Consider the following 22651-nt stretch of genomic DNA (forward strand, 5'->3'; position numbering starts at 1 on the left):
ATTCAGTACTTGAGTACAATTTGGATAGAGAGAACAGCTAGGCTGTGGGTCTGATTAGCAGGCCCACAGCCAGGGAAAGTCGTAAACCAGTGCAGCAAAAAGCAAAAATCTGGGTGATCATAGGATTGCAGACCCTACTCTCCTACATGACCCCCCCCCCCAAACTTTGGGACAATAAACTAACCTTGACCAGGTGAGTCTTCTTGCTCTAAGTGGAAATACCTGGAGAGCCCATCAGCATTGCTGTGATCAGTACCAGGTCTATGCTCCACTGTAAAATCCATCCCCTGTAGGGAAATGGACCACCTAAGCAGTTTGGGGTTTTCACCCTTCATCTGATTTAGCCACAAGAGGGGCTTATGGTCTATCTGAATGGTGAAGTGAGTGCCAAACAAGTAGGCCCTCAGCTTCTTCAGGGCCCAGACCACAGCAAAGGCCTCCCTCTCAATAGCTGACCAATTTTTCTCTCTGGGTGTCAACCTCCTACTAATGAAAGCAATAGGCTGATCATTACCATCAAAATTCAGTTGAGACAGAACAGCCCCCACACCCAACTCAGAAGCATCTGTTTGGACAATGAATGGCTTGGAGTAATCTGGACTCTTTAGGATAGGTGCGTGCACATGGCCTGCTTTAGGTCATTGAATGCTTTCTGACAGCTTGCTGTCCACTGAACTTTCTTTGGCATCTTTTTGCTTGTCAGGTCATTAAGAGGGGTCACTATGGACCCATAATTTCTGACAAACTTCCTATAGTACCCAGTCAGGCCCAAGAAAGCTCGAACCTGAGTCTGGGTGATTGGAGGAGTCCAGTCCTTGATGGCCTGTATCTTACTCTCCAGTGGCTGAACCTGGCCTCCACCTACAAGGTGGCCCAGGTATACAACCTGTGTCTGCCCTATCTGGCACTTTGTGGCCTTGATAGTGAGGCCTGCCTTTTGCAGGGCCTCTAACACTTTCCTCAGGTGGACCAGGTGATCCTCCCAGGTGGAGCTAAAGACAGCAATATCGTCTAGATATGCTGCACAGAAGTCATCCAGCCCAGTGAGGACTTGATTCACCAACCTTTGGAAGGTGGCAGGTGCATTTTTCAGTCCAAAGGGCATTACCACAAATTGATAATGCCCTCCAGGGGTAGAAAATGCTGTCTTGGGCTTGGCCTCCTCAGCTAACCTGATTTGCCAATACCCAGCTGTCAAATCAAATGTACTTAAGAAGTTGGCAGAAGCCAATTTATCTATAAGTTCATCTGCTCTTGGTATTGGGTGGGCATCAGTCTTAGTGACTGCATTGAGGCCTCTGTAGTCTACGCAAAACCTCATCTCTTTCTTACCACCCTGGGTGTGAGGCTTTGGCACTAGAACTACTGGGCTAGCCCAAGGGCTATCTGAGGGCTCAATGACTCCCAGCTCCAACATTTTCTGCACTTCAGTTTTGATGCAGTCTCTAACATGATCAGGCTGTCTGTAGATTTTACTCTTGACAGGCAGACTGTCCCCAGTGTCAACATCATGGGTACACCAATCAGTTTGGCTGGGTGTCAAAGAGAACATATGTCTGAAGGATTGCAGGACTTGCCTGCAATCCTGTTGCTGATGTTCAGTGAGGCTGCCACAAAAGACAACACCATCAACTGATCCATCATCAGGATTCTGAGTGAGCAGGTCTGGGAGAGGGTCACTCTCTTCCTCCTGTCCCTCATCTGTGGCCATGAGCAAGCTCATGTCCTTCCTGTCAACATATGCCTTGAGCCTGTTAACATGGAGCACTCTGAGAGGGCTCCTGGGAGTTCCAAGGTCCACCAAGTAGGTAACCTCTCCCTTTTGCTCAATGATGGTGTGGGGCCCAGACCATTTGTCTTTCAGAGCTGCTGGGGCCACTGGCTCCAGCACCCACACCTTCTGTCCTGGCTGGTACACAGTCAGAACAGCCTTTTGGTCATGCCAAGCTTTTTGAAGTTCTTGGCTGGCCTCCAGGTTTTTAGATGCCTTCTCCATATACTCAGCCATCCTGGAGCGGAGACCAAGTACATAGTCCACTATGTTGGTTGCAGGCTTTTTGAGAGGTCTCTCCCATCCTTCCTTCACCAAACACAGGGGTCCTCTTACAGGATGCCCATACAGAAGCTCAAAAGGGCTGTAGCCAACCCCCTTCTGTGGGACCTCTCTGTAAGCAAACAAGAGGCAGGGGATCAGGACATCCCATCTTCTCCTAAGAGTTTCAGGTAGCCCATGAATCATCCCTTTGAGGGTCCTGTTGAATCTCTCAACAAGCCCATTGCATTGTGGGTGGTAGGGTGTGGTGAACTTGTAGTTCACACCACACTCCTTCCACATTGCAGTCAGATATCCTGACATGAAGTTTGTACCTCTGTCAGAAACAACCTCCTTAGGGAAGCCCACTCTGGAGAACACTCCAACTAGGGCCCTTGCCACTACAGGTGCTGTAGTGGTCCTAAGTGGAATAGCTTCAGGATACCTGGTGGCATGATCCACTACCACCAGTATAAACTTGTGCCCTGATGCTGTCTGGGGTTCCATTGGACCAACAATGTCAATCCCCACCCTTTCAAAGGGAACCCCCACCACAGGTAGTGGTATGAGGGGGGCCTTTGTTGTGCCACCTGACTTACCACTGGCTTGGCAAGTGACACAGGAGCGACAAAACTCCTTGGTATTCTCATTCATATGGGGCCAGTGAAAGTGTGAGACAAGCCTGTCCCAAGTCTTTGTCTGACCTAAATGACCTGCAAGGGGAATCTCATGGGCCAAGGTGAGAAGGAAACCTCTCAGAGACAAGGGGATGACCAGCCTCCTGGTTGCACCAGGCTTGGGGTCTCTTGACTCAGAGTACAGGAGTCCATCCTCCCAGTATACCCTGTGGGCACCTGTGGCATTCCCTGCAGCCTCAGCAGCAGCCTGCTGCCTGAGGGGTTCAAGGGAAGGGCAGTCTAACTGTGCCTTCCCCAGGTCTGCTCTGGTGGGTCCCCCTGAGCCCAGAAACTCAACTTGATCAAGTTCAAGCTCTTTAGGCTCAGTTTCCCTCAGTTCTCTCAGATCAGCCTCCTCAGAGACTTGATCCTCAACCTGGGGCAAGGGGGAAGGCAAAGCCTTACCCTTACTGCTCTTCTTCTTGGGAGGTGTCTGGTCCATCATTTCAGGATCCAGCACCTGTTCAGTGGGGCATTTTCTGGCCTGTGACCTAGTCACAGCAAGCACATGTGCTGGCAAGCCTAACATTTCCATGTGAGTCCTCTGCTCCACTTCTGACCATTGTGATGACTCCAAATCATTGCCCAACAAACAATCAACTGGGAGGTCTGAACTGACTACAACTTTCTTTTGTCCCTTCACTCCACCCCAGGAGAAAGCCACAATTGCCACACTATGACTAGTAGTGACATTGCCGGCATTGGTCACCAGGAAATCAGTACCTGGCATGATCTGTCCAGGGTCCACAAAGTTAGGTGTCACCATGGTGACACTGGCACAAGTGTCCCTATAGGCCTGAGCCATTTTGCCATTAATCAAAGGCGTCTGCCTGTATTTGCCCAAAGTATTGGGACTTATCTCAGGGGTTATATCCATATCCCCTGTACAGACAAGGACAGCCTGAGTGAGTGTGCCAACTAAGTTGTCAGACCCCTCAGTTCCCAAGGTTAACCCAACTAATGCCTTGGGAGGTACACTACCACTACTGACTGTACTAGGGGGTGCAGTTGCCTTAGGGGCTGTAGTGGCAGGAGTTTGTCCTCCTCTTTTGGTGCACTCACTAAACCAGTGAGATTTACTTTTGCAGTACTGGCACCACCTTTTTGACTGGCCTTCTTGAGTCTTCTTCTTCTGGGAAGCCTGACCCCCACCCTCTTTGGTTTGTTGGGGACCTGGTGAAGACTTCTGGTCATTTTGTTCACTCTTTGCATTACCCTTCTGGTCTGCTTTCTTCTGACCACCCTGGTTCTGGTTCTGCTTGATCCTTGTCCTGACCCATTTGTCTGCCTTCTTTCCCAATTCTTGGGGAGAGGTCAGATCTGAATCAACAAGGTGCTGGTGCAACAACTGGTTCTGACAATTGTTTAAAATTTGTTCTCTCATCATAAGATTATACAATCCTGTGTAATCTGTAACCTTGCTACCCAGCAACCAGCCCTCCAAAGCCTTAGTGGCACTATCCACAAAGTCAGACCAGTCCTGAGACTGAGTTTTCTGGGTGTCTCTGAACAGCAACCTGTACTGCTCAGTGGTTAAACCAAACCCATCAATCAGTGCATTTTTCAGGACCTGGTAATCATTAGCATCCTCCACTCTTGTAGTGAGGAGCTTATCTCTACCTTTGCCATCAAAGGAGAGCCACAGTATAGCTGCCCACTGACTTCGGGGAATGCACTGCACAGTGCAGGCCCTCTCCAAAGCAGCCATCCATTTCTGGATATCATCCCCTTGCTTAAAGGGGGGCACTATTTTAGTCAGGTGTTTAGTATCTAAACCCTTCTCTCTATCTCTTGGGAGATTGCTGCCACCAGTGGGAGCTAGCCCACTCATCTGCTGCTCTCTTGCCAAGGCAAGCTTCTCTTTGGCCAGGGCAATTTCTTCCCTTTCAATCCTCAGAGTAGCCTGTCTCATCCTAGCTTCATGCTCCATTCTCTGAGGGGAAGTCAATCTCCTCTGGGGAGAGTTCCTTCTCCTCTGAGAAGAGGCATTAGAGTGCAGAGATCTATTGGAGTCCCTAGAAAGAGATCTATCTCTCCTAACTCCAAGGTTAGGCCTACTTAGGGTCAGTACTGGGGGTCCCCCAGATCCTAGCCCAAGCAAGTCTAAGTTGGCCCTAGTTAGCCTTCTGACTACCTCAAGACCTTTGTCTACCTCGTCCCCAGAGAGTTCCCCCTGATCCTCCTCCTCAACTGCATTGGCAATGTTGGGGAGGTCTGGATCCTCAGAGGTTCCCTCTAAGGCTGGCATGTTCTCATGTAACTGAGAAAGCTTTCTGGCATCATATGTCTCTAAGAGACCTATCAGAAAGGGAGTGGTGGGGTTAGACCCCTGCTTCAGTTTCCTGGAGACACAGATTTGTCTCATCTCCTGAAAACTGAGAGCTGCATATCTTGAAGTGACCTGTGGAGGGTCAACACTGACCAGGGGAGTCTCAGTAGATTCTCCCTGGGTAGACATGCTTTTCTAGTGAGGTGTAAGTGGTGCACTTACCTACACTATATGTTTGCCTACTGATCCCTTGCTAGAGTTGTAGTTTAGGGTGTGCTAGGCCCTAGGAGCTACAACAGCTGGTTCAGTAGAACTCAGAGTATTCTAAGCTAAGTTATATGTACCTTTAGTACTTATGTGATCTTTCACAAGATATTCTTAGGGCATGTGTGGTAAAACAACAGCAAGCTCAAATCCCAACCGCTGCTCACCAATGTGAGAAGTTGGCCTGATGTGCAGTGTTCACTATTCTAGTGATCACTATATATCAGTCCAAACAACCCTTATTGATGATTGGTTGTAAGTCAACCTTATAGACCAGCTATCCTAGTAGCATGGATACGAGCAGTCTAAGGCTAAGACTCTAGAGGGCGTGTTAAGACAGCTGTTTTACCATCACATTACCCCTTGAACACCCAGTGAAAGGACACCACACAAGTGTTATGAAAATAAACAATGTATTTATTAGAATCACAACAACCCTGTACTCTTTATGAGGACAGGGTGCTAAGCACACACCAAAACTCTTATGAAAATACTTAAGTTAGCACGTTATACACAAATGCCCGAGGGGCACGAAAAACCATATACTCTAAAAGTGGAATGCGAAATTACTAGCAGGTAAGTACAGTACTAATAGGCTTTGGAATCGCTAGGACTTGACTATAGAATCGTTAGATTACTTCTAGGAGGCCTAGGGGACTCGGGTGCAGAGTGTGCACTCTCACGCGGGATGCGGGACAAAGTCTATGGAAGCTACAATTCACAAAGTTAGTGTTCACGGGCGAACCCGACCTGGTAGGGAGAAAACGACAGTGGATCCTGACCCTTGGATAGTGAGGCTATGCTGGGGCACCGAAATGCCGAAGTTACCTAGCCCAGGGGCTGCAGCTGCATAGGTCTGAAAAGACGTCGGGAATCCTCGTGCCGGACCAGGAGCCTGGAAGAAGGAAGTTGCTGGCAGGCGACCAGTGAAGAAAAGTTCGATGGATCCAAGCCTGGATCAAGGAAGAAGAAAACCTGAAAGCAGAGGGGACCAAGTTCTTGAATCACTGGCCAGTGATTAAGTGGGCACCAGGATGGCACCGGGCGAAGTCACCACAGTCAGGTGAGTGGGCGCTGCTGGGCTCTGCAATCTCTCGGACCAGGAGGCGTTGTCGGCGACCAGGATGGAGGTGCGAGCTGTCCCACGAAGGTTCTTGCTGTCGACGTCGCTGGACCCAGGATTGGGCAACAAGTCTTGGCAAATGCAAGGCCCACGCGGTGGACCTAAAATGGCGTCTTAGCCGGACCAGGAGGGTCCAGGATACTTCTCCGATGGAGGGAAGCAAGGGCCAGTCTGGAGCAACCAGACTAGTAGCAGTATTGTCGTCGGGCGTCGTTCGGGAGGCCACAAGCCAGCGGGCTAGTAGCCAAACAACGCGGTGAGCAGCAAAAAGCAGAAGGGCCCCACGCCGATCGTGGAGATGCTGGGGGGCTGCTCTTCGGTGCTGGAGCTGCTCAGGGTGGGGGCTTCTCGGACCCCAAAGCACTCACCAGGAAATTACTCGGTGGGCTTGCTGTGCAGAAGTCATGCAGTCTTGGCGATGGCCGGTCCCTCGAGGTCTCGTCGCACCCACGGTTCTCAGCTGTGCTGTAGAGGTGGGTAGAGGTCAGAGGTGCCAGGGAAGCCGGGTCTCGTCGAGCTGGGCAGTCGGATTCCGGAGGAAGGACGTGCAGCAGACCGCAGTGTTCTTAGATGGTGCCTGCGGATGCAGGGTGACTACTCCTTAGCCACAAGGGAGAATCTTGAAGAAGAAATCGTGAAGTCCTTTCGTGGAAAGTGGTATCTTGATTCCAAAGATGATCTAATTTGGAAGGGGGCCTGCTCCTACCTTTATCTGGGAAAAGGGGGCTGGCACGCGACTAAGTCCTGCCCTAGGGGTGGGACCAGGAGGGGGGTGGTTACACCCACTTCCTTGGCGGGCTTTTCCCCAGCACAGGGTCTGGAGTGTCCCTGGAACTGGTTCAAGCCAGCCTATGCACAGTGAGCACCGGGGTGCCACGTGCAGTCACCTTCCTCTGAAGCCCTGCCTACCTACAATACACAAAATCCTGTCTGGGACGGTGCTGGCACCGCCCCTGGCAGGAAACCCTTTGTCCTTATCTCCTGCTCTGGGAGGACTCCCAGCAGCAGGAGGGCAGACTTGTGTCTCGGTGGCAGCATCCATTTTGTGGATGCTAAGGCTCTGTCTGACTTTAACCGAGGTTAGGGGTTACATACATGTCGTGTCCCTCTAGAAGGGTGGAATGCTAACCCCGTCGCCAGAATTGGCGAGGGGTTAGTATTCCAATTCGTATGACACCTTACTCGACATGTTTTGATAAAGCGATACCAGAGTTGGCATATAACCGCGAGGATTATAATGCACTTAAGAGTATATGGTATGCGATATCGTGGAAACGGCTAAGGGATGGATCCCGAAAGCCGCAGACAGGCTCAGCTCATGCCAGAGCACCATCTCACACGATTCCAAGCACTCTGCCTTCAGGATTGTTAAGGCCTGCCATAGGAGTGACTGATAGGAGATCTGTGTGTCCATTTTAGGGTTAGATATAGGTATACTATATCTAAAGCAAAGGGTGAGTACACCACCTTGCCCCAGCTGTCGTGCAGCCAGTTGTGTCAGTTTAGTTAGTCAGCCCAGGGGTGGCATAATACATGCTTCAGCCCCTGGGAGACTTCTGGGTACACCTCAGCCCTGGGTACAGGGACTTGGAGAGGGCCCAGTGCCAATTCAGTACTTGAGTACAATTTGGATAGAGAGAACAGCTAGGCTGTGGGTCTGATTAGCAGGCCCACAGCCAGGGAAAGTCGTAAACCAGTGCAGCAAAAAGCAAAAATCTGGGTGATCATAGGATTGCAGACCCTACTCTCCTACATTCACCAAAAGATGGAAGGGCCAGGAGGCCGAATTCTGTCGATGGTGCCCTATCCGTGAGGAATCCGTCGGACACATTTTTCGAATGCCCGGCGTATGCAGCCCCTCGGGCAAAATGGCTTAAACCCATCTGTCGTAACATGGGTATCAGGGTCGGGTTGGAAGCTCTAAGGATCATTAGGACAGAGACTAGTGAACTCATTGTAATTGCGGTAGCGAAGTTTTTATGATGGGTGTGGATTATAAGGAATAAAGAGTAAGCATCTGACTGGTTTTAGGTAGCTTTGTTAGCTTGTCTTTCCTATGTATTTCAACCCACTTTCATATCTTTTAAATATGTTACCATGTAATGGCCATGAGTGCATACACATCTTTTTCTGATGTTTTTAGACTAATCCGTGTTCTCATTTTTTTTCTTTCTTTTATTAAGATGTATTTTACTATGTACCGTCTTTTATGATGAAAATAATTCGAAATGAAGACATATGAAACTGCATAGGTAGTGCCTAAGTGATTGCATAAGTGCATGGGTAGTGCCTGGATGATTGGATGAGTGCCTGGGTGATTGCATGAGTGAATGGGTAGTGTCTGGGTGGATGGATGAGTGCATTGTTAGTACCTGTGTCAAAGAAAGAATACAAAGGTAATGCCTGGGTTATCCTATTGGTGCAAGACTTGTGCTTCAGAGAATGGGTGAGTGGATGGGTAGCGTCTACATGAAAGCATGACTGCCTGCCTGATTACATTAGCAACATAATGATAGTTTTCAAATAGTGTAAAGGATCAACATTATATATATGTTATTTATTTCTAATTTATTTAAAATGTAAACATTTTTCACACTATCCTGCATAATATATTATTTATTCTTACCTTTCAAGTAATTTAGATACATTACTCAGGAGAAGAATTTTAGAGTAGTATTGTCCTAAACAGCATTAAAAGTATTTTCAAACTTCAACAGTAGATACTATAAAGAAGAAAAGCTGTTGTTTAATAATATATCACAAAAATAATATTATATTTTTAAAACAGAACATAAATTTAGAATTACATAACATTTTCAGTTTCCTTTTTCTGCTGTTCTCAGATTCCACTTAAGTTCACCTTACACAGGGATTTCAATGTAGTATCATCATTGAACAGCGGGGAAAAAAACAATCAAGTTGATTTGATTGTAGAAAAAAACCCAAATCAGGGTAGAGCATCATTTTCAATACGTTTAGCTATGTGTTTTTATATCTACACTTTGTTAATTACTTCCTTCATCTACAATAACTATTTTTTTTTTTAATTAAGTTTTATTGCATAGAAACACAAAAACATACAGTCGTACACCGTAACACATCTGAATTGCGTTGGTTTTGCGCCTCTAATCTCGTAATTACACAGCTTAAATGCCAACAACTCAGAATGGGCAGGCAGCGTATTATGACTGTTACGTATCCACTAGTACAAGGGAGCCGTGTCTTCTAGGTCCTAGCTACTTGCGATCCCCGCAAGTGTCCCGCTGGTAACTGCCAAAAATCATTTCACACATACCTGTTCCAACTAGCCTTCTTTCAGAGTATACCCTTTCAGCCCTCAATCCTTACTTCCCTCCCTATCTTTGCCCTTTCCATGTACCAACCCCCACTTGCTTCGCCTACTGCGTGTAGGAAGTTCCCTGTAATACTACTAAGTGTAGGTCCTACTTATCCACACTCTGCTATTTGCAAATTGGATCGCTGCCATACTTTTCTGCATCTCCTTGGTTCGCTATCTCCGCCGGCCCTGTAGCTGCACTCCCACTAAGCGTCTGTGCCGTGAATAGTCTCCAGAAATGTTTCAGTCGGCTACGGGGGGAAGTAATTCATTGTAGTTCTCCGACTGCGTGCAGCAATACAGCATGTCATGTGTCCATCGCTTAATAGTGGGGACTGGTCCTCTCATCCAGCATAGTGCTACCACCCGTTTAGCAATAAGCATACCCATATCCACCAATCTACGTATTGCATTTGGCACTTTTTTAGAGTATCCTAGGAGTACCACTGCCGGGTCTGGCGTCAGCTCCGCTTCCACTATCCTCCCCAGTTCCCTGAATATGTCTTCCCAGTATGCATATATTCCCGGGTAGTGCCATGCTAAATGCAGAAAGTCTGCTGCTGGGGCATGACATCTTTCGCAGGTCACCTCCTCATGTATAATAGAACAACAAGGACAAGACCTTGAGCAGGTACAGGTCAGGGATGGTCCCCTGTCACCTGGTCGTCGGATACTAACAACAGGGTGTTGTTGTTAAGAAACCCCTCACCCACCTACCTAGTAGGTGGCATGCTTCATCATCGGGGCCCAGCTGGATCACCGAGTGCGATCCAGCTGTGCTGCAATGTCTGTTTACAGCGGAGCGGGATTTTTTGTGAAAAGTGACAGTGCTATGTGTAGTGAAATATGTGTTAAAAGTACCTATAGGAAATACCCTTTTTGAAAAGTTTTAATAGAAGGGTCCTATGGCACGGGAAAAAACAACAATAGGATATAATGGAGGTAACAATGTACCTCCATATCTTTCTAAAAAGTGAGTGAAGGTCTACTAGTTTCAGCCTTTTACGATACTCGTGAGGCTTTCTTCAGGACCATAGGTGCAAGTGGCCAAAAAATCTTTGGCTGGCCACTGTGATGTGTAGTTATATCAGCGCGTACCCTAAAGCGCGCTGTGTGTGTGGTGGATCAGCATACTCACAGATCCTGCACGTAAAGCATTGTCTGGTTACGAGTGTCTCATTACTTGGATCCTGTCACCAGAAAAAACGCTAGGGGACCGTTTGTCGCCTCTAGCAAGGCTAAATAACCTGGTTCATGGTTCGGGAACCCGTACCTGCATAATCGTTCTGGAGTGTAGTAGGCCCTATTAATGTATTTATAGTGTACAAGTCTGTGCCTGCCATGCAGTGAAATGCGCCTAGTATTCATACAGCAGTATCGCCACATCTCATCAACTATCATTATTTGCAGGTCTCTTTGCCATGCCAACCTAGACCCGGTGTAACGATTCACCCTATGTGACATTGCTATTTTATAGATATTTGTTACTATCTTACGTGGGGATGTAGTCTTAATGACATAGGATAGTTCCGGCACCTCTGGCGGTTTGGACATATCCTCCCCAAACAGTTCCAGCATAGCTCTGCACACTCTAAAGTATTGAAATTCCTGCAATAAGGTGCCCGCACCTGCAGTCACTTCCGCCTGTTCCCAAGTCTTTGCCTTCCCGTCTTGAAATAAGTCCCCTGCCACCTTAATGTTCAATTTGTGTAGTGCACTTATAACTCCCTTGTCCTTGCAGGGAGTTAACCAAAGGGTCCACTCCACCAGCATATTCGGTGAATACAGCAATGCTCCACCCTGTTGCTGAAGCATGCAGTGCCATGCGTGATTGGTTGCAGTTATAGAGTCTAGTAACCCGGTTCTGCGGCCACTGGATTGAAAATCATTGCCAGTAGGGGAAGAGGGTCCGCAAATAGTTTTTCCATGCGAATGAATGGGATGTTCGACTCCCCATGCATCCATGTATGCATGTGGGCACCCTGCGCAGCTCTGTAGTATAGTTCGAAATCTGGCGCACCCAGATCTCCCATATCATAAGGCAATGTGAGCACCTGCCATTGTACCCTCGCCTGTTTGCCCGCCCATGCCAGTTTTATCATAGATTGTTTAAATCTTTGATAAAAGGTACGTGGCAATACTATTGGGATGTTTGTGAACAGGAACAGAAACCTAGGCACCACCATCTTCATTATTGAAATACGACCCATAAGTTAGAGCGGGAGTCGACAGCAAGACTCCACGTCGTCCTCTAGTTTACTAAATGCCATGCCATAGTTCTCCCGGAACACTATCTCCGAGTTTGTGTGTAACTGGATGCCCAGATATCTAACAGTGTCTATGGCCCACTGCAGCTGTCAGTGAGGAATGGCAGCTTAATGTGCTCCAAATAGTCTAGTATCTCCTCATCCATGTCCCCTGATCTTGATGTGTATAAGTCTGAGTAGAATTGTCTAAACCTCTTCGCTATGTCCACTTCTTCAGTTAAGATATCTCCCTTCGCTGACCTCACCGCCATGATTAGCGTTTTACCCCGCTTCGCTTTCAGCATCTGACCGAGTACCAAGCCTGGCCTGTCTCCCTCTCCATAAGTGTGTGCCGTAGCGTACTTGCCCATATGTTTCACTTCTCTATCTGCCTCTTCATGGTATTCACCTAGCAGTACTTGTATTTCTTCCTCAAGCTCCCTATCGCCTTCCACCACCTGTCGCGCCTCCAGTCGTCCCAGCTTCTGTTCTAAGTCCACCAATCTCTGTTGAATAGATTTCAGGACTCCTGAGTGGTTAGCCATTGCTTTTCTCCTTATATACACATTAAAGGCCTCCCATATAGTTTGGAAGCATTACATCAAACCTATATTTGTTGCAAAGTAAGTTTCTATGGCCCCCGCGAGCTCCCCTTGGTTGTATTAACTTCTTAGAGGTGGATAGGACCAGCAATCCCAGCAGTGACGTGGAGGCTAACCAACAATCTACATACGGGTACGTAGATTGTGGTAAGCTGAGTAGTGTGTATAACCTCCCCTATCTTGAGTGCGCGTTCTCCATACATCAGTGAGGTCCATACGGATCATCACACTGTCCAGCATTTGCGTTGTCGCAACAGTTCTACGTACCGGGCCCGCCGACCTGTCCTGGTCAGGGTCTTTAACCAGCTTAAAATCTCCACCTCATAAAAACTGTACTGTGTGATAACCACGTGTTACATTTGCCAGCGATGTGAAAAACTCAGGGCAGTCATAGTTGGGTCCATACGCATTCACTACCACCAAGTCAATTCCCTTCCCCTTACATCTGGATATTACATAACGCCCTCCGGTCTCCGCCATTAGCAACTCTAAAGTGAGGGCAGATTTAGGGTGTACCCAGGTCAATACCCCCCTAGCATGTGTTCTAAATCCCGCTGAGTTTATATCACAGATCAAACCCTTACAGCGTAGCATCGTGCTCGACTGTGGGAGATGCGTCTCTTGGAGCAAGGCTACATCAATGTGTTGTCTGTTCAGATAGCTCAGTACTTTACGTAGCTTACAGTGGTCATTGAGTCCTCTGACATCCCACGTCATCGCTCTAAGGGAGTCAGCCTGGTTCGGCTTATCTATTTCAGCCGTTCCCGCCATCTATGTTGACACTGCACGTAGTATACCCCAGCTGGTTTTGCATGCTTACACAGTGTACTGTATGCAAAAACCTAAACAGTCCCCTCAAACAACAATCGAACCTCCCCAACTTGGGATATTGGCGAGGTTGTTGATCAGGGCGGTGGAGTTTGCGTCGTTGTTGTTTTTGAGGTGGAAGTTCTGGTCCACAAGGAGGATGTAGTCCGTGGATGCCAGGTCCCGTAGTTGCTTCTTCAGTGGCATGAAGTTTTTGCGAGCTTCCTGCACCCGCATCGTGAAATCAGGGTACAAGGATATATCAGAGCCTTCAAACCTCACTGTCTTTTTCTCACGGGCAATGCGGAGCGCCGAATCCCTGTCTCTGTAGTTGAGCAGTTTTGCAATTATGGGACGCGGAGGGGTCCCCGGCGGTGGTCGGGAGCCCAGTGAACGATGGGCTCGTTCCACTGCGAACATAACAGAGAAGACTCCTTCTCCCAGGAGGGTGACCAACAGCTTCTCGACGAACAGTTCCATGTTCCCAGTGGGGGTCGTCTCTGGCAGGCCTGTGATTCTCAGGTTGCAGCGTCGCGAGCGGACTTCCAGATCCTCTGTCTTGTCCTGCAGGACTTTCCCTAGTTTTTTACGGTCCGAGTCTAGAGTAGTTTGCCCTCTTCCACTTCTGTGATTCTCCTTTCTGACATATCAAGTCTCTCTGTGTGCTTGTCCATTCTCTCCGCCATCCTATCCATTCTGTTGGACAGTGCATCCATCTTCGTGCCCAGCGTCACTATTCCGCTGTCAGTTTTTTTCCATGGAAAGGAGAAAGCTTCGTATGTCCGTGCCAGAGTCCTCGCTCTCTGTTGCCTGCATTCTCGTCGCATCAGAATTGAGGCGCCTTGGGATTTGGAGCGATTCTGTTCAAATGACAATTTAGTTTGGGTCTTATCTCCTCTCCCCATGGTGGGGGTGAGCCCAGGCCGCCCGCAAGCGGGACTTTGGCCGCTGCGTCTGTGTCAGGCTAGTTATTCGAGTCCAGGGGAGGCCTGCGACCCAAGCCATAAGCTCACCCCTCCAAGTTGCTTGTACGTGTTGGCGTGGTTTAGGCGTCACCAAAACGGATCCACTCCTACAACTGGGCTCTTCAGCTTTAGGGCCCGGCTCTCTGGCTCTCGCATACAGCCTCCGCCTATGTGCCGCCACTTGCTACAGACGCCTCCATGCCATCGCGCTGTCGTACCCAAGTGCTCTTTCACCCCACTGAGGTCTTTGGAGTGCGTTCAGGGTGTCGCGCTTCTCTGCCCCGACGACCTTCGCCTGTCGCGAGCCGCTCGTTCCTCCCGGCTCCGCGCTGATAAAACACGTGATGAGACAAGGATTGTGCAGCCGCCGCTACACTGCCCGGGGTGCTGCGTCACTCCAGCGCAGTTTTGTCCCCCACTTGGCTCGTGTCACCCCCTGCACCCCAATTTGTCCTATGTGTGCAGCACAGATCAGTCTTATAGCCTGTGCCCACCTTTATTTAGTTATTATTTATTCAATGTATAAAGCGCGCTATCACCTAGCAGGCATCCTGGCGCTGGGAACGCGACTCAAGGGGGGCGAGTAAAAAACAGGGACCGGCCACTACGTCCTGGGAAACTGCCAGGTTTTTACCCTTTTTCTAAATGGAAGGAGCTCTCTGAGTTGCCTGATATCCCAGGGGAGACTGTTCCGTAATTTAGCAGCTGCCACCCCAAATGATCTGCCCCCCGAAGGTGGTGCTGCTCATGTAATTTAGAGATGAGCAGTATAACAGTTGTTTAGGAAAACAATATAGATAAAAAAATTACTAATACCTTCCTCCCCAGCCATTCCTTTAGCTTTGGGAACCTGGAATATTCTGAATTGGCGCATTTACATGCGAGAGATATGGTTAGTAGTTGTTTTGGCAGCAATGACAGGGGCAATGGGTGGTGCAAGCTGCAGTGGCCTCTTGGTCAGAGCCCTGGCACTTAATAGTTTACAAATTAAGCACTGCGAAACGTTGTAGCATTACAATGAGATATTTTCCAAATCTTTCTATATATATTGTAGACAACATCTCTGATCCACAATTCGAACATCTCATGTTTGATTGGCTGTTTTTATCAATTTGTTAAAAGTTACTGATTTGCAGTCTGGTATTGTCAAGTATATGAATCGTTCTGTTTGTATTTCAGTGGTAGAAGTAAATTAACACTCTTCAAATTTATGATACCATCTGTAACTTAGTCCAAAATGTTTTCAATCTGTATTCCTTCATGGTCTAATACTCCAAGCATAAGCATTAGAAATGTGTGTGCATCTTGTTGTATATTGAGAGTAAATGTAAAAAAAACAGTACATATATCTAAAAATGCATTGCAGAACAGAATCTTTTTTCACAATTTCCTAAGATTTCATGATGAAGATCTTGTAGATAAAAGACAACATTCAGAATCACATTAGCAGAACACTTGATACCTGAACTGTTTTCCAACGGCTATCCTTCAATGTCATCAACAGCTTCCATTTTCTCTCCGCCTCTAAATTTCTATTCATTTGTTTTCTTTTTTTGAACCTCAATTCCATCTTTGACATATTTCCGTTTTGGACACACTACACGTTTCTCATATATGGGCTATTCGCCTAAATCAGGAGCATAAAGTCTTCTTAAACAATTGTAGTCTCTTACACAAAATGCATCAGCACTAACCCTTTTCTCAGTAAAATCTATCAAATACAAACCAGACAATGTTCTTACTCGAGACAATAATAACCTATGCCATTCCCACTTTAAACACTGTATTTCCAATATTTACAAAATCAGTGGCTATACTTAAACCTTGTGATTTATGAATAGTTACTGCATATGGTAAAGACAGAGGAAACTGTTGTCTGCGAACATACAAATCTTTTACATGCAAATAAATGTACAACACAAAGCCCAATATTACTTACCTCTTTAATTTGGTCAACTTTTATAATGAAACATTAGATTCCATCTCTATTCTGAAATTTTACAAATTCAAAAATGTTTCTCATTGCTCCATTTACTAAATCTTCTTCTACATTCAAATTACACCCTAGAATTACCCAACAGTTTTTACATACATGTAAAGTATTTTCTAAGCCTGCACTTTTAGATACAGACTTTTCCAAAGAGACCAATTTAGCCTGTACTTTCTCTGTAAGAAGAATGGTCACTCCCTGGTGTTCAATTTTATCAATAGCTTCAATATCTACTATTTGTTGTTTTTCCAGTTCAAGAAGTTGTTGATTAAATATAAAACACTCTTGCAGTGTAGGTATTAGGCAAACTATAGACTGCTTTTCTCCAAGCATGGTGTACATTACTTCAGCTGCTGTGTTTCCAGTTGTAAACAAGTTCCTTAGTGGCGGACTTTCTAAAGCCTGTTTACCATGTTTCGTCAAAATACCAATTCTTATGTCTTGAAGAATATTTTCGTAATCTTCATCACTTGCTTGTCGCATATTCTTGACAAGTTCTTTATATTCAAAATGTAACCACATGTTCACATTTCCAATACTTCCCAAAGATTTCTTAATGTCTTCACGGACAAGTATTTTAAAAACAGGTTGTCCTTTTACAGGAGTAAGTTGTAGTAGATCTACGAACACAATTAAGTGTTTTCCTCCAAACAGAACATCGTAATTTGTTTTTAAAATCTGTTGCATTCTTACATGTACAAAGGCAAGCATTACGTTTGAGACCATGCTCACCTCAACAATGATTAAAAGTTTCATTTTCTTCAGTACTATTGAGACTTCATAACAAGTATCTCAAGATAGCTTCTGATATTTCAATGTATTATCATGTTCAACTGGTAGGATAAGTAATCAATGTAAAGTAATCCCTCTAATGTTGTGTGCTGCTAATTCTGTTGGAGCTGTTACAACACAAGATAAATATGATTCTGGAGTTTTGTGTAGATAACTGGTCAAAACTTTAATTAAGAAACATTTTCCTGTTCTAGCTTGATCGCTGCTGTACAGTAGAATAGGTTTAAATGGTGAGCTTTGGCATTCTTTTTTTTTCATGTAGCAAAACATATTGTATCTGTTCTTACAATTGTAGATATATTTCTTTCTGTTCAATATTTAGTTGTAACTTTTTCAACTGAATAATATCCTGCTGTGCGCTTGTTGCATTGCAGATTCTACCTCATACATGACTATTGCTGCTTCATTTTCATTTTTGATAATTGGTTGTCCCAGTGGATCTTGACTCAGTGGACCAGAACTTTGACTATCTTGAGAACTTTCTCTAGCTATTTCAGCTGCAATAGTACTTTCTTGTGCAACCTCATCATTTAACATTTGTAGAATATAGGGAAAATTATGCACTGAATACTATCTTTACTTGTATTAAAAGAATCTTCATAGAAAAATATTCCCTCTTATCTGAACTTTCGCAACTGAGTTTTCTGTGGGTAATAAGATTGACTTTTGCACTGGTTTACCAAACATCCATCACATACAATTACGGCATATTTTTCTTCTTTTATATTTCCTGTAACTTTTCTTATAACGCTGTAATGTTGAAGTATTTCATACAGACATAGGTTTTCGAGATTTGGACTCTTTTTGGGATAGTATGTATCCAACATAAAAGTTTTAACAATATCTGTACTTTCTGGTGCATTCTGTGCTAAGTATTTGATTTCTTGCAAAGATTTTAATACTCTATTTCATGTGGTGGCAAGACCTAGACTTACCCACATGATTCCTCTTGACTTTTAATATAAACTGGCAGAGCTCAAGAGATCAGAACATTATTAGGATCCACTCTCTCAATGGGAAAGCTTTTTCAAGCTGAAGCTGTATACTTTCTTGCTAACACTCTTCCCTAGTGAAATTTCTTCCCACATTTCTTTCATCCCTGCCTTTTTAGATTTGTTTATATATGATATAACATAGCGAGCAACAGCAATTGAATTGTCTGCAACATACTGGATATCCATGTTTGCATTCCGCATTTTCAAAATAACTGGATTGTAGTCATTAATGTACTTTGAAGCTTCTGTTCTTTTTAAGCTGTATGTATTCTTGGGCGATATCCAGGTTATTGTATGCCTTATTGCTGACAAAACAGTATTTACTCTTCCTTCGGAAATTATATGACGCTGGAATCCAAAACGATATTTTGTATAAAATTTTCCTCTACACTTGTATTTTCGTCTGCAGTATTTCACACATCAATGACTTTCTCAAACTCTTTTTTCCTCCATCTCTTGGAATGGCACATGTAACATGCTGTTCAATAAAAGACAAAACAGTTTTATCAGTATCAGTTTCAAATATGGAGGAGCACTTCTGGCTTTGGAACTCCTTCTCCCAAACAACTCTGTTACCTCTCTAAGAGGTGGATTATTTTTATTACAGATAAATGACATCATGCAAAAGAAACAATTGATGGACGGAATGCTGGACAATGCAAACATTCACCCCAGTCACAAGGATCTGAGTTTAATCCATCATTCTTTTGCTCAAGACACCACCCCAGTTTGAACCCAGCCATATGCAAATCATGTGCAAATCAGTCTTGACCCTGACTCTGTTCCTTGTGGGAACAGTCCAGCCCAAACTGCCAAGCCAAATGACATCATAGCTTAAAACCTATAACACATTTACAGGATCGAAGGAACATAGTTCTCAAGCTGTCTTCAATTCAATGTTTTAACATTTGAATTTGTTTCTCATAGAAATTTAAGTAAATCAGCCCATGCATATTCAGCACAGCTAAGTGTTACAAACCATTGGTACCATGTTGACAAGCCATCAAATTAATTAACTTAGATTCTAAAGGTTCATGTTTTTGTTGAACTTTGTCCATGAATTCCTTTGCAGAAACATGTGAAAGATGAACTCCCTTTTTTAATATGTGGTTCACTGCATATGAAAGTATAGACAAATCACTTTCAAACAGAAGATGAAATGTATATGGAATGCGCTGTCCAAATCTTGGATCCTCAGAGTACAATCTTGTTGAGCAGTATTCTGAAGTGGGAATCCTTACAGCTTGCTCACCACATCGTCCACCTTCTCCTGTGGAGAATAGCTGTGGAAAACAACAAGCTTATACACTTTTTCCCATACACTCAGGGGAGTTCCCTTTGCTTCCCTCATTCAAAATAATTCAATACTGTTTCCAATCATTGCCTTTGAATGTAGAGGATGTATAGCATAATGTTCATAAATCTCTTCACTCTTGGACTTGTCTACTTTTTCTATTTGGCCACTTGAAATTTCTGGGTCATCTTTAAACAAGATTACCGGTTCATCAACATTTACATTGTTATAATAAATATTATTTTGTACCACATATAATGTAGCCTTTTGAAGTTTATTAACATCTACAAACTCTTGCTATATTTTTCGACTCTTAGTTGGTACATTATTAAAAAGTAAAGGTAAGTACACAACTCTGCCTTTCAAACCTTTTTGTAAATCAGTTGGTGGTAGCTTACCGGTTTTAGGGTTCATACATACTATAGCCTGAAATGGGTTCACAGACTGAATAGGAATAGGCTTGTATGCATTCCCCTTCCGGGGTGATTCAGGCGCTATACAAGCCTGTAAATAAATAAATCTGCCAGTTCCTGAGGAATAGCTACCAAAGCGAAGTTGTTATGAACTGCTCTAGCTGGCCTTTGGTTCCCTTCTAATTTGTTGTAACAATATCTACAAATACGTTGATCAGTAGCCAACTCAAACCGACCTTCTACCAACATATAAGCACCAAATTGCTGCCACTTATCAGTTTTCCCTTTTACCTTGTACATATAAATAAACATTCCTAGTTTGACTTCCATAGTTAGTACGCCAACAACAAATACAAACTTTGTTTGGTTTTTCAGATGAAACAGTCTAAAATTTGTTATTACTTCTGCATAGTCGTCAATACTAATCTCGTTCACCTGTTCTTCAACACCTACACTTATCAAGCTCTCACTGCTGTCGTGAACCAAAAAAACGAAACTGCATAAATCACAAACCTTTTGTACATCTGATAGTGGACAGTGCAGAAGAACTGTGTTCATTTCACTCAAACATAATGCAGGACTTTTTATATAGTAGAGTCTCCTTACTTACTTCGGCATTTCTGAGTGGTGTACTGCTAACATTCTTAAATGACGAAAAGTACTTTTACACACTTTTCTTGAAAGACAAGCCAGAGAATGACCCTGCAAGTTAGAATATTTTCTTATTTTACTTGGATCTAGTCCTTGTAACATCTTAATCTTTTGTTTAAGACTTTTTTTGGAATATTCACGTCAAACAAATTGCAATATGTCAATAGATTCCTGTTGAGTATTGCAACTACTGCTACAATCCCACTTATATACAGGAGCTTGTCTACGCTTACCTTGAACTTCTTCAGTTATTACTACTTCCACACTATTAACAACGATTTTTTCTTTTGGAATGGGACAGCCATCTTTCATCTCATAGTATCGACCTCTAGTATCGAATTCCATGAACTAATGTGTTCTTTTGAAAATAGCTTTCTTCATTAAAGACAGGCTCAGTACTAGAAGTGTGCTTCCATTCACCAGTAAAAGTTTTACAAAAGTTACTTCTATTAAACAGTCTTTTTCTTTTACTTTTCTTCTTCATAAACTGCATTGTTTTATTCAATGTTTTCATTAATAATAATAATGATAAGACAGAATTTTCTAGAGCGCGAAACAGTTACCTCAGCCAGAGGTGTCCCGGCGCTAAGTGAGCAGTTCAGAGAGACAGGGAGTAATACCGGTGGCTCAGATATTTTGAGTGAAGAGCCAAGTTTTTAATAGCTTCCTAAACCCAGTTTCTATGGTTGCCAACTGAATGGCAAGCGGTAGGGCATTCCACAACTTCGCCGTGCTGGCCGAAAAGGACCTGCCGCCTTTCTAGCTCGCGGGGCCTGTATGTGGAAAAAAAGTTTGAACGCAAGAGTCTCGCCTGTTCATACCTAGGAAGTCTAGCTTTAAGATAGTTTGGGCAGATCCCGCGAAGAGCTCTAAAGGCCAGGGTTAGCGCCTTGAATTTGATTCTGCTTGCCACCGGCAGCCAGTGCAGTTCGCGCAGATGCGGAGAAACATGTTGTTTAAAAGGAATATGTTTCAACAGCCTCGCAGCCGCATTTTGCATGTACTGCAAACGTTGAATCAAGTATTTAGGTAGGCCCAGGTAAAGGCCGTTTGCATAATCCAGCCTTGACGTAACCGTCGCATGGATTACCATTTTACGACAATCCACCGGTAGGAGCAGGAGGAATTTACGCAAATTCCTCAATTTACTCAAACACCCTGCTGCCACCTGCTGGATGTGGGAGGAGAAAGACAGGCTATCATCCCATCTCACCCCCAAATTTTTCGCCTTTATACTGGGGCGAGGTGCAGCGCCCATCTCAGATAGCCACCACAAATCCGGGGAGGGGGGGCGCCTCTCCCAAAAAAGATCACCTCCGTCTTGCCCGCGTTCAATTTTAGTTTGTTGGAATTCATCCATCTGGCTACATCGTGGAGACACCCTTTGGATTTGGCAAAAGCTGCCTCCGACACTTCTGAATAGGGAAAGACAAGCTGGGTGTCATCAGCGTATGAAATTGCAGTGACCCCCCATTTGGCAATTAGGGTAAATAGTGGCGCTAGATAAATATTAAAAAGCAACAGGCTGAGCGCCGATCCCTGAGGGACCCCGCACTCCAGCCGCTTCGGTTTAGAGGAGAAACAGCCTAGTGCCACTTTCTGCGACCGATTAGTCAAGTAGGAATGCAGCCACCCAAGAGCATTATCCTGCAGGCCAATATCCTCTAAGCGCCGCAAAAGTCTGCCGTGGTCGACAGTATCGAAGGCAGCAGATAGATCCAGGAGCACCAGCATAGCAGATGCTCCTGAATCTAAAGACCACCTAACGGACTCCGCTACCTCAATCAGGGCGGTCTCGGTACTAAAACCGGACATGAAACCCGATTGCGTTTCATGCAGGATTTTGTTCTCCTCCGTGAAACTATTCAATTGGCGCTGAACCAGTTTTTCCATCATTTTACCTGGAGCGGCCAATAGGGAAATTGGGCGGAGATTACTGAGATCCCCCGGATCCCTGTTCGTTTTTTTTTCAGAGGTAGGAGTGTGGCGTGTTTCCAGCAATCCGGAAATACCCCTGATGTGATAGACCTGTTCCATATATGCATAAGAGTTGCCACAATAGACTCCGCCATCATATTCCACAACTTCGGGGGGCAGGGATCGTCCGGCGCCCCTGATTCACAGCGCTTTATTTCCTGCAAAGCCTTCTCGAAGGAAATCGGGTGGCAAGGGTATGCTAATTTCAACTGTGTCT

The 22651-nt window shown here is 45.1% G+C and overlaps 1 protein-coding gene across 8 annotated transcripts in view; it reads right to left on the reverse strand.

Annotated features, from left to right (window-relative positions):
- The window catches only part of LOC144768536 (uncharacterized), a 1350740-nt gene that overhangs the window by 1190328 nt on the left and 137761 nt on the right, over positions 1 to 22651 (reverse strand). For 2 of the 8 annotated variants that reach the window (XM_078652294.1, XM_078652296.1), the window contains one exon: positions 8992 to 9088. The exons of 5 other annotated variants lie outside the window; for them this stretch is intronic. In XM_078652294.1, the coding sequence (XP_078508420.1) occupies positions 8992 to 9013 (22 nt within the window). In that variant the 5' untranslated portion in view covers positions 9014 to 9088. Of the gene's footprint in view, positions 1 to 8991; positions 9089 to 15784; positions 15804 to 22651 lie in introns of those variants that run through there. One more of the 8 variants, XM_078652295.1, reaches the window with a different exon arrangement.

The sequence above is a fragment of the Lissotriton helveticus genome, chromosome 7 (assembly GCF_964261635.1).
Source record: "Lissotriton helveticus chromosome 7, aLisHel1.1, whole genome shotgun sequence".
NCBI lineage: Eukaryota > Metazoa > Chordata > Amphibia > Caudata > Salamandridae > Lissotriton > Lissotriton helveticus.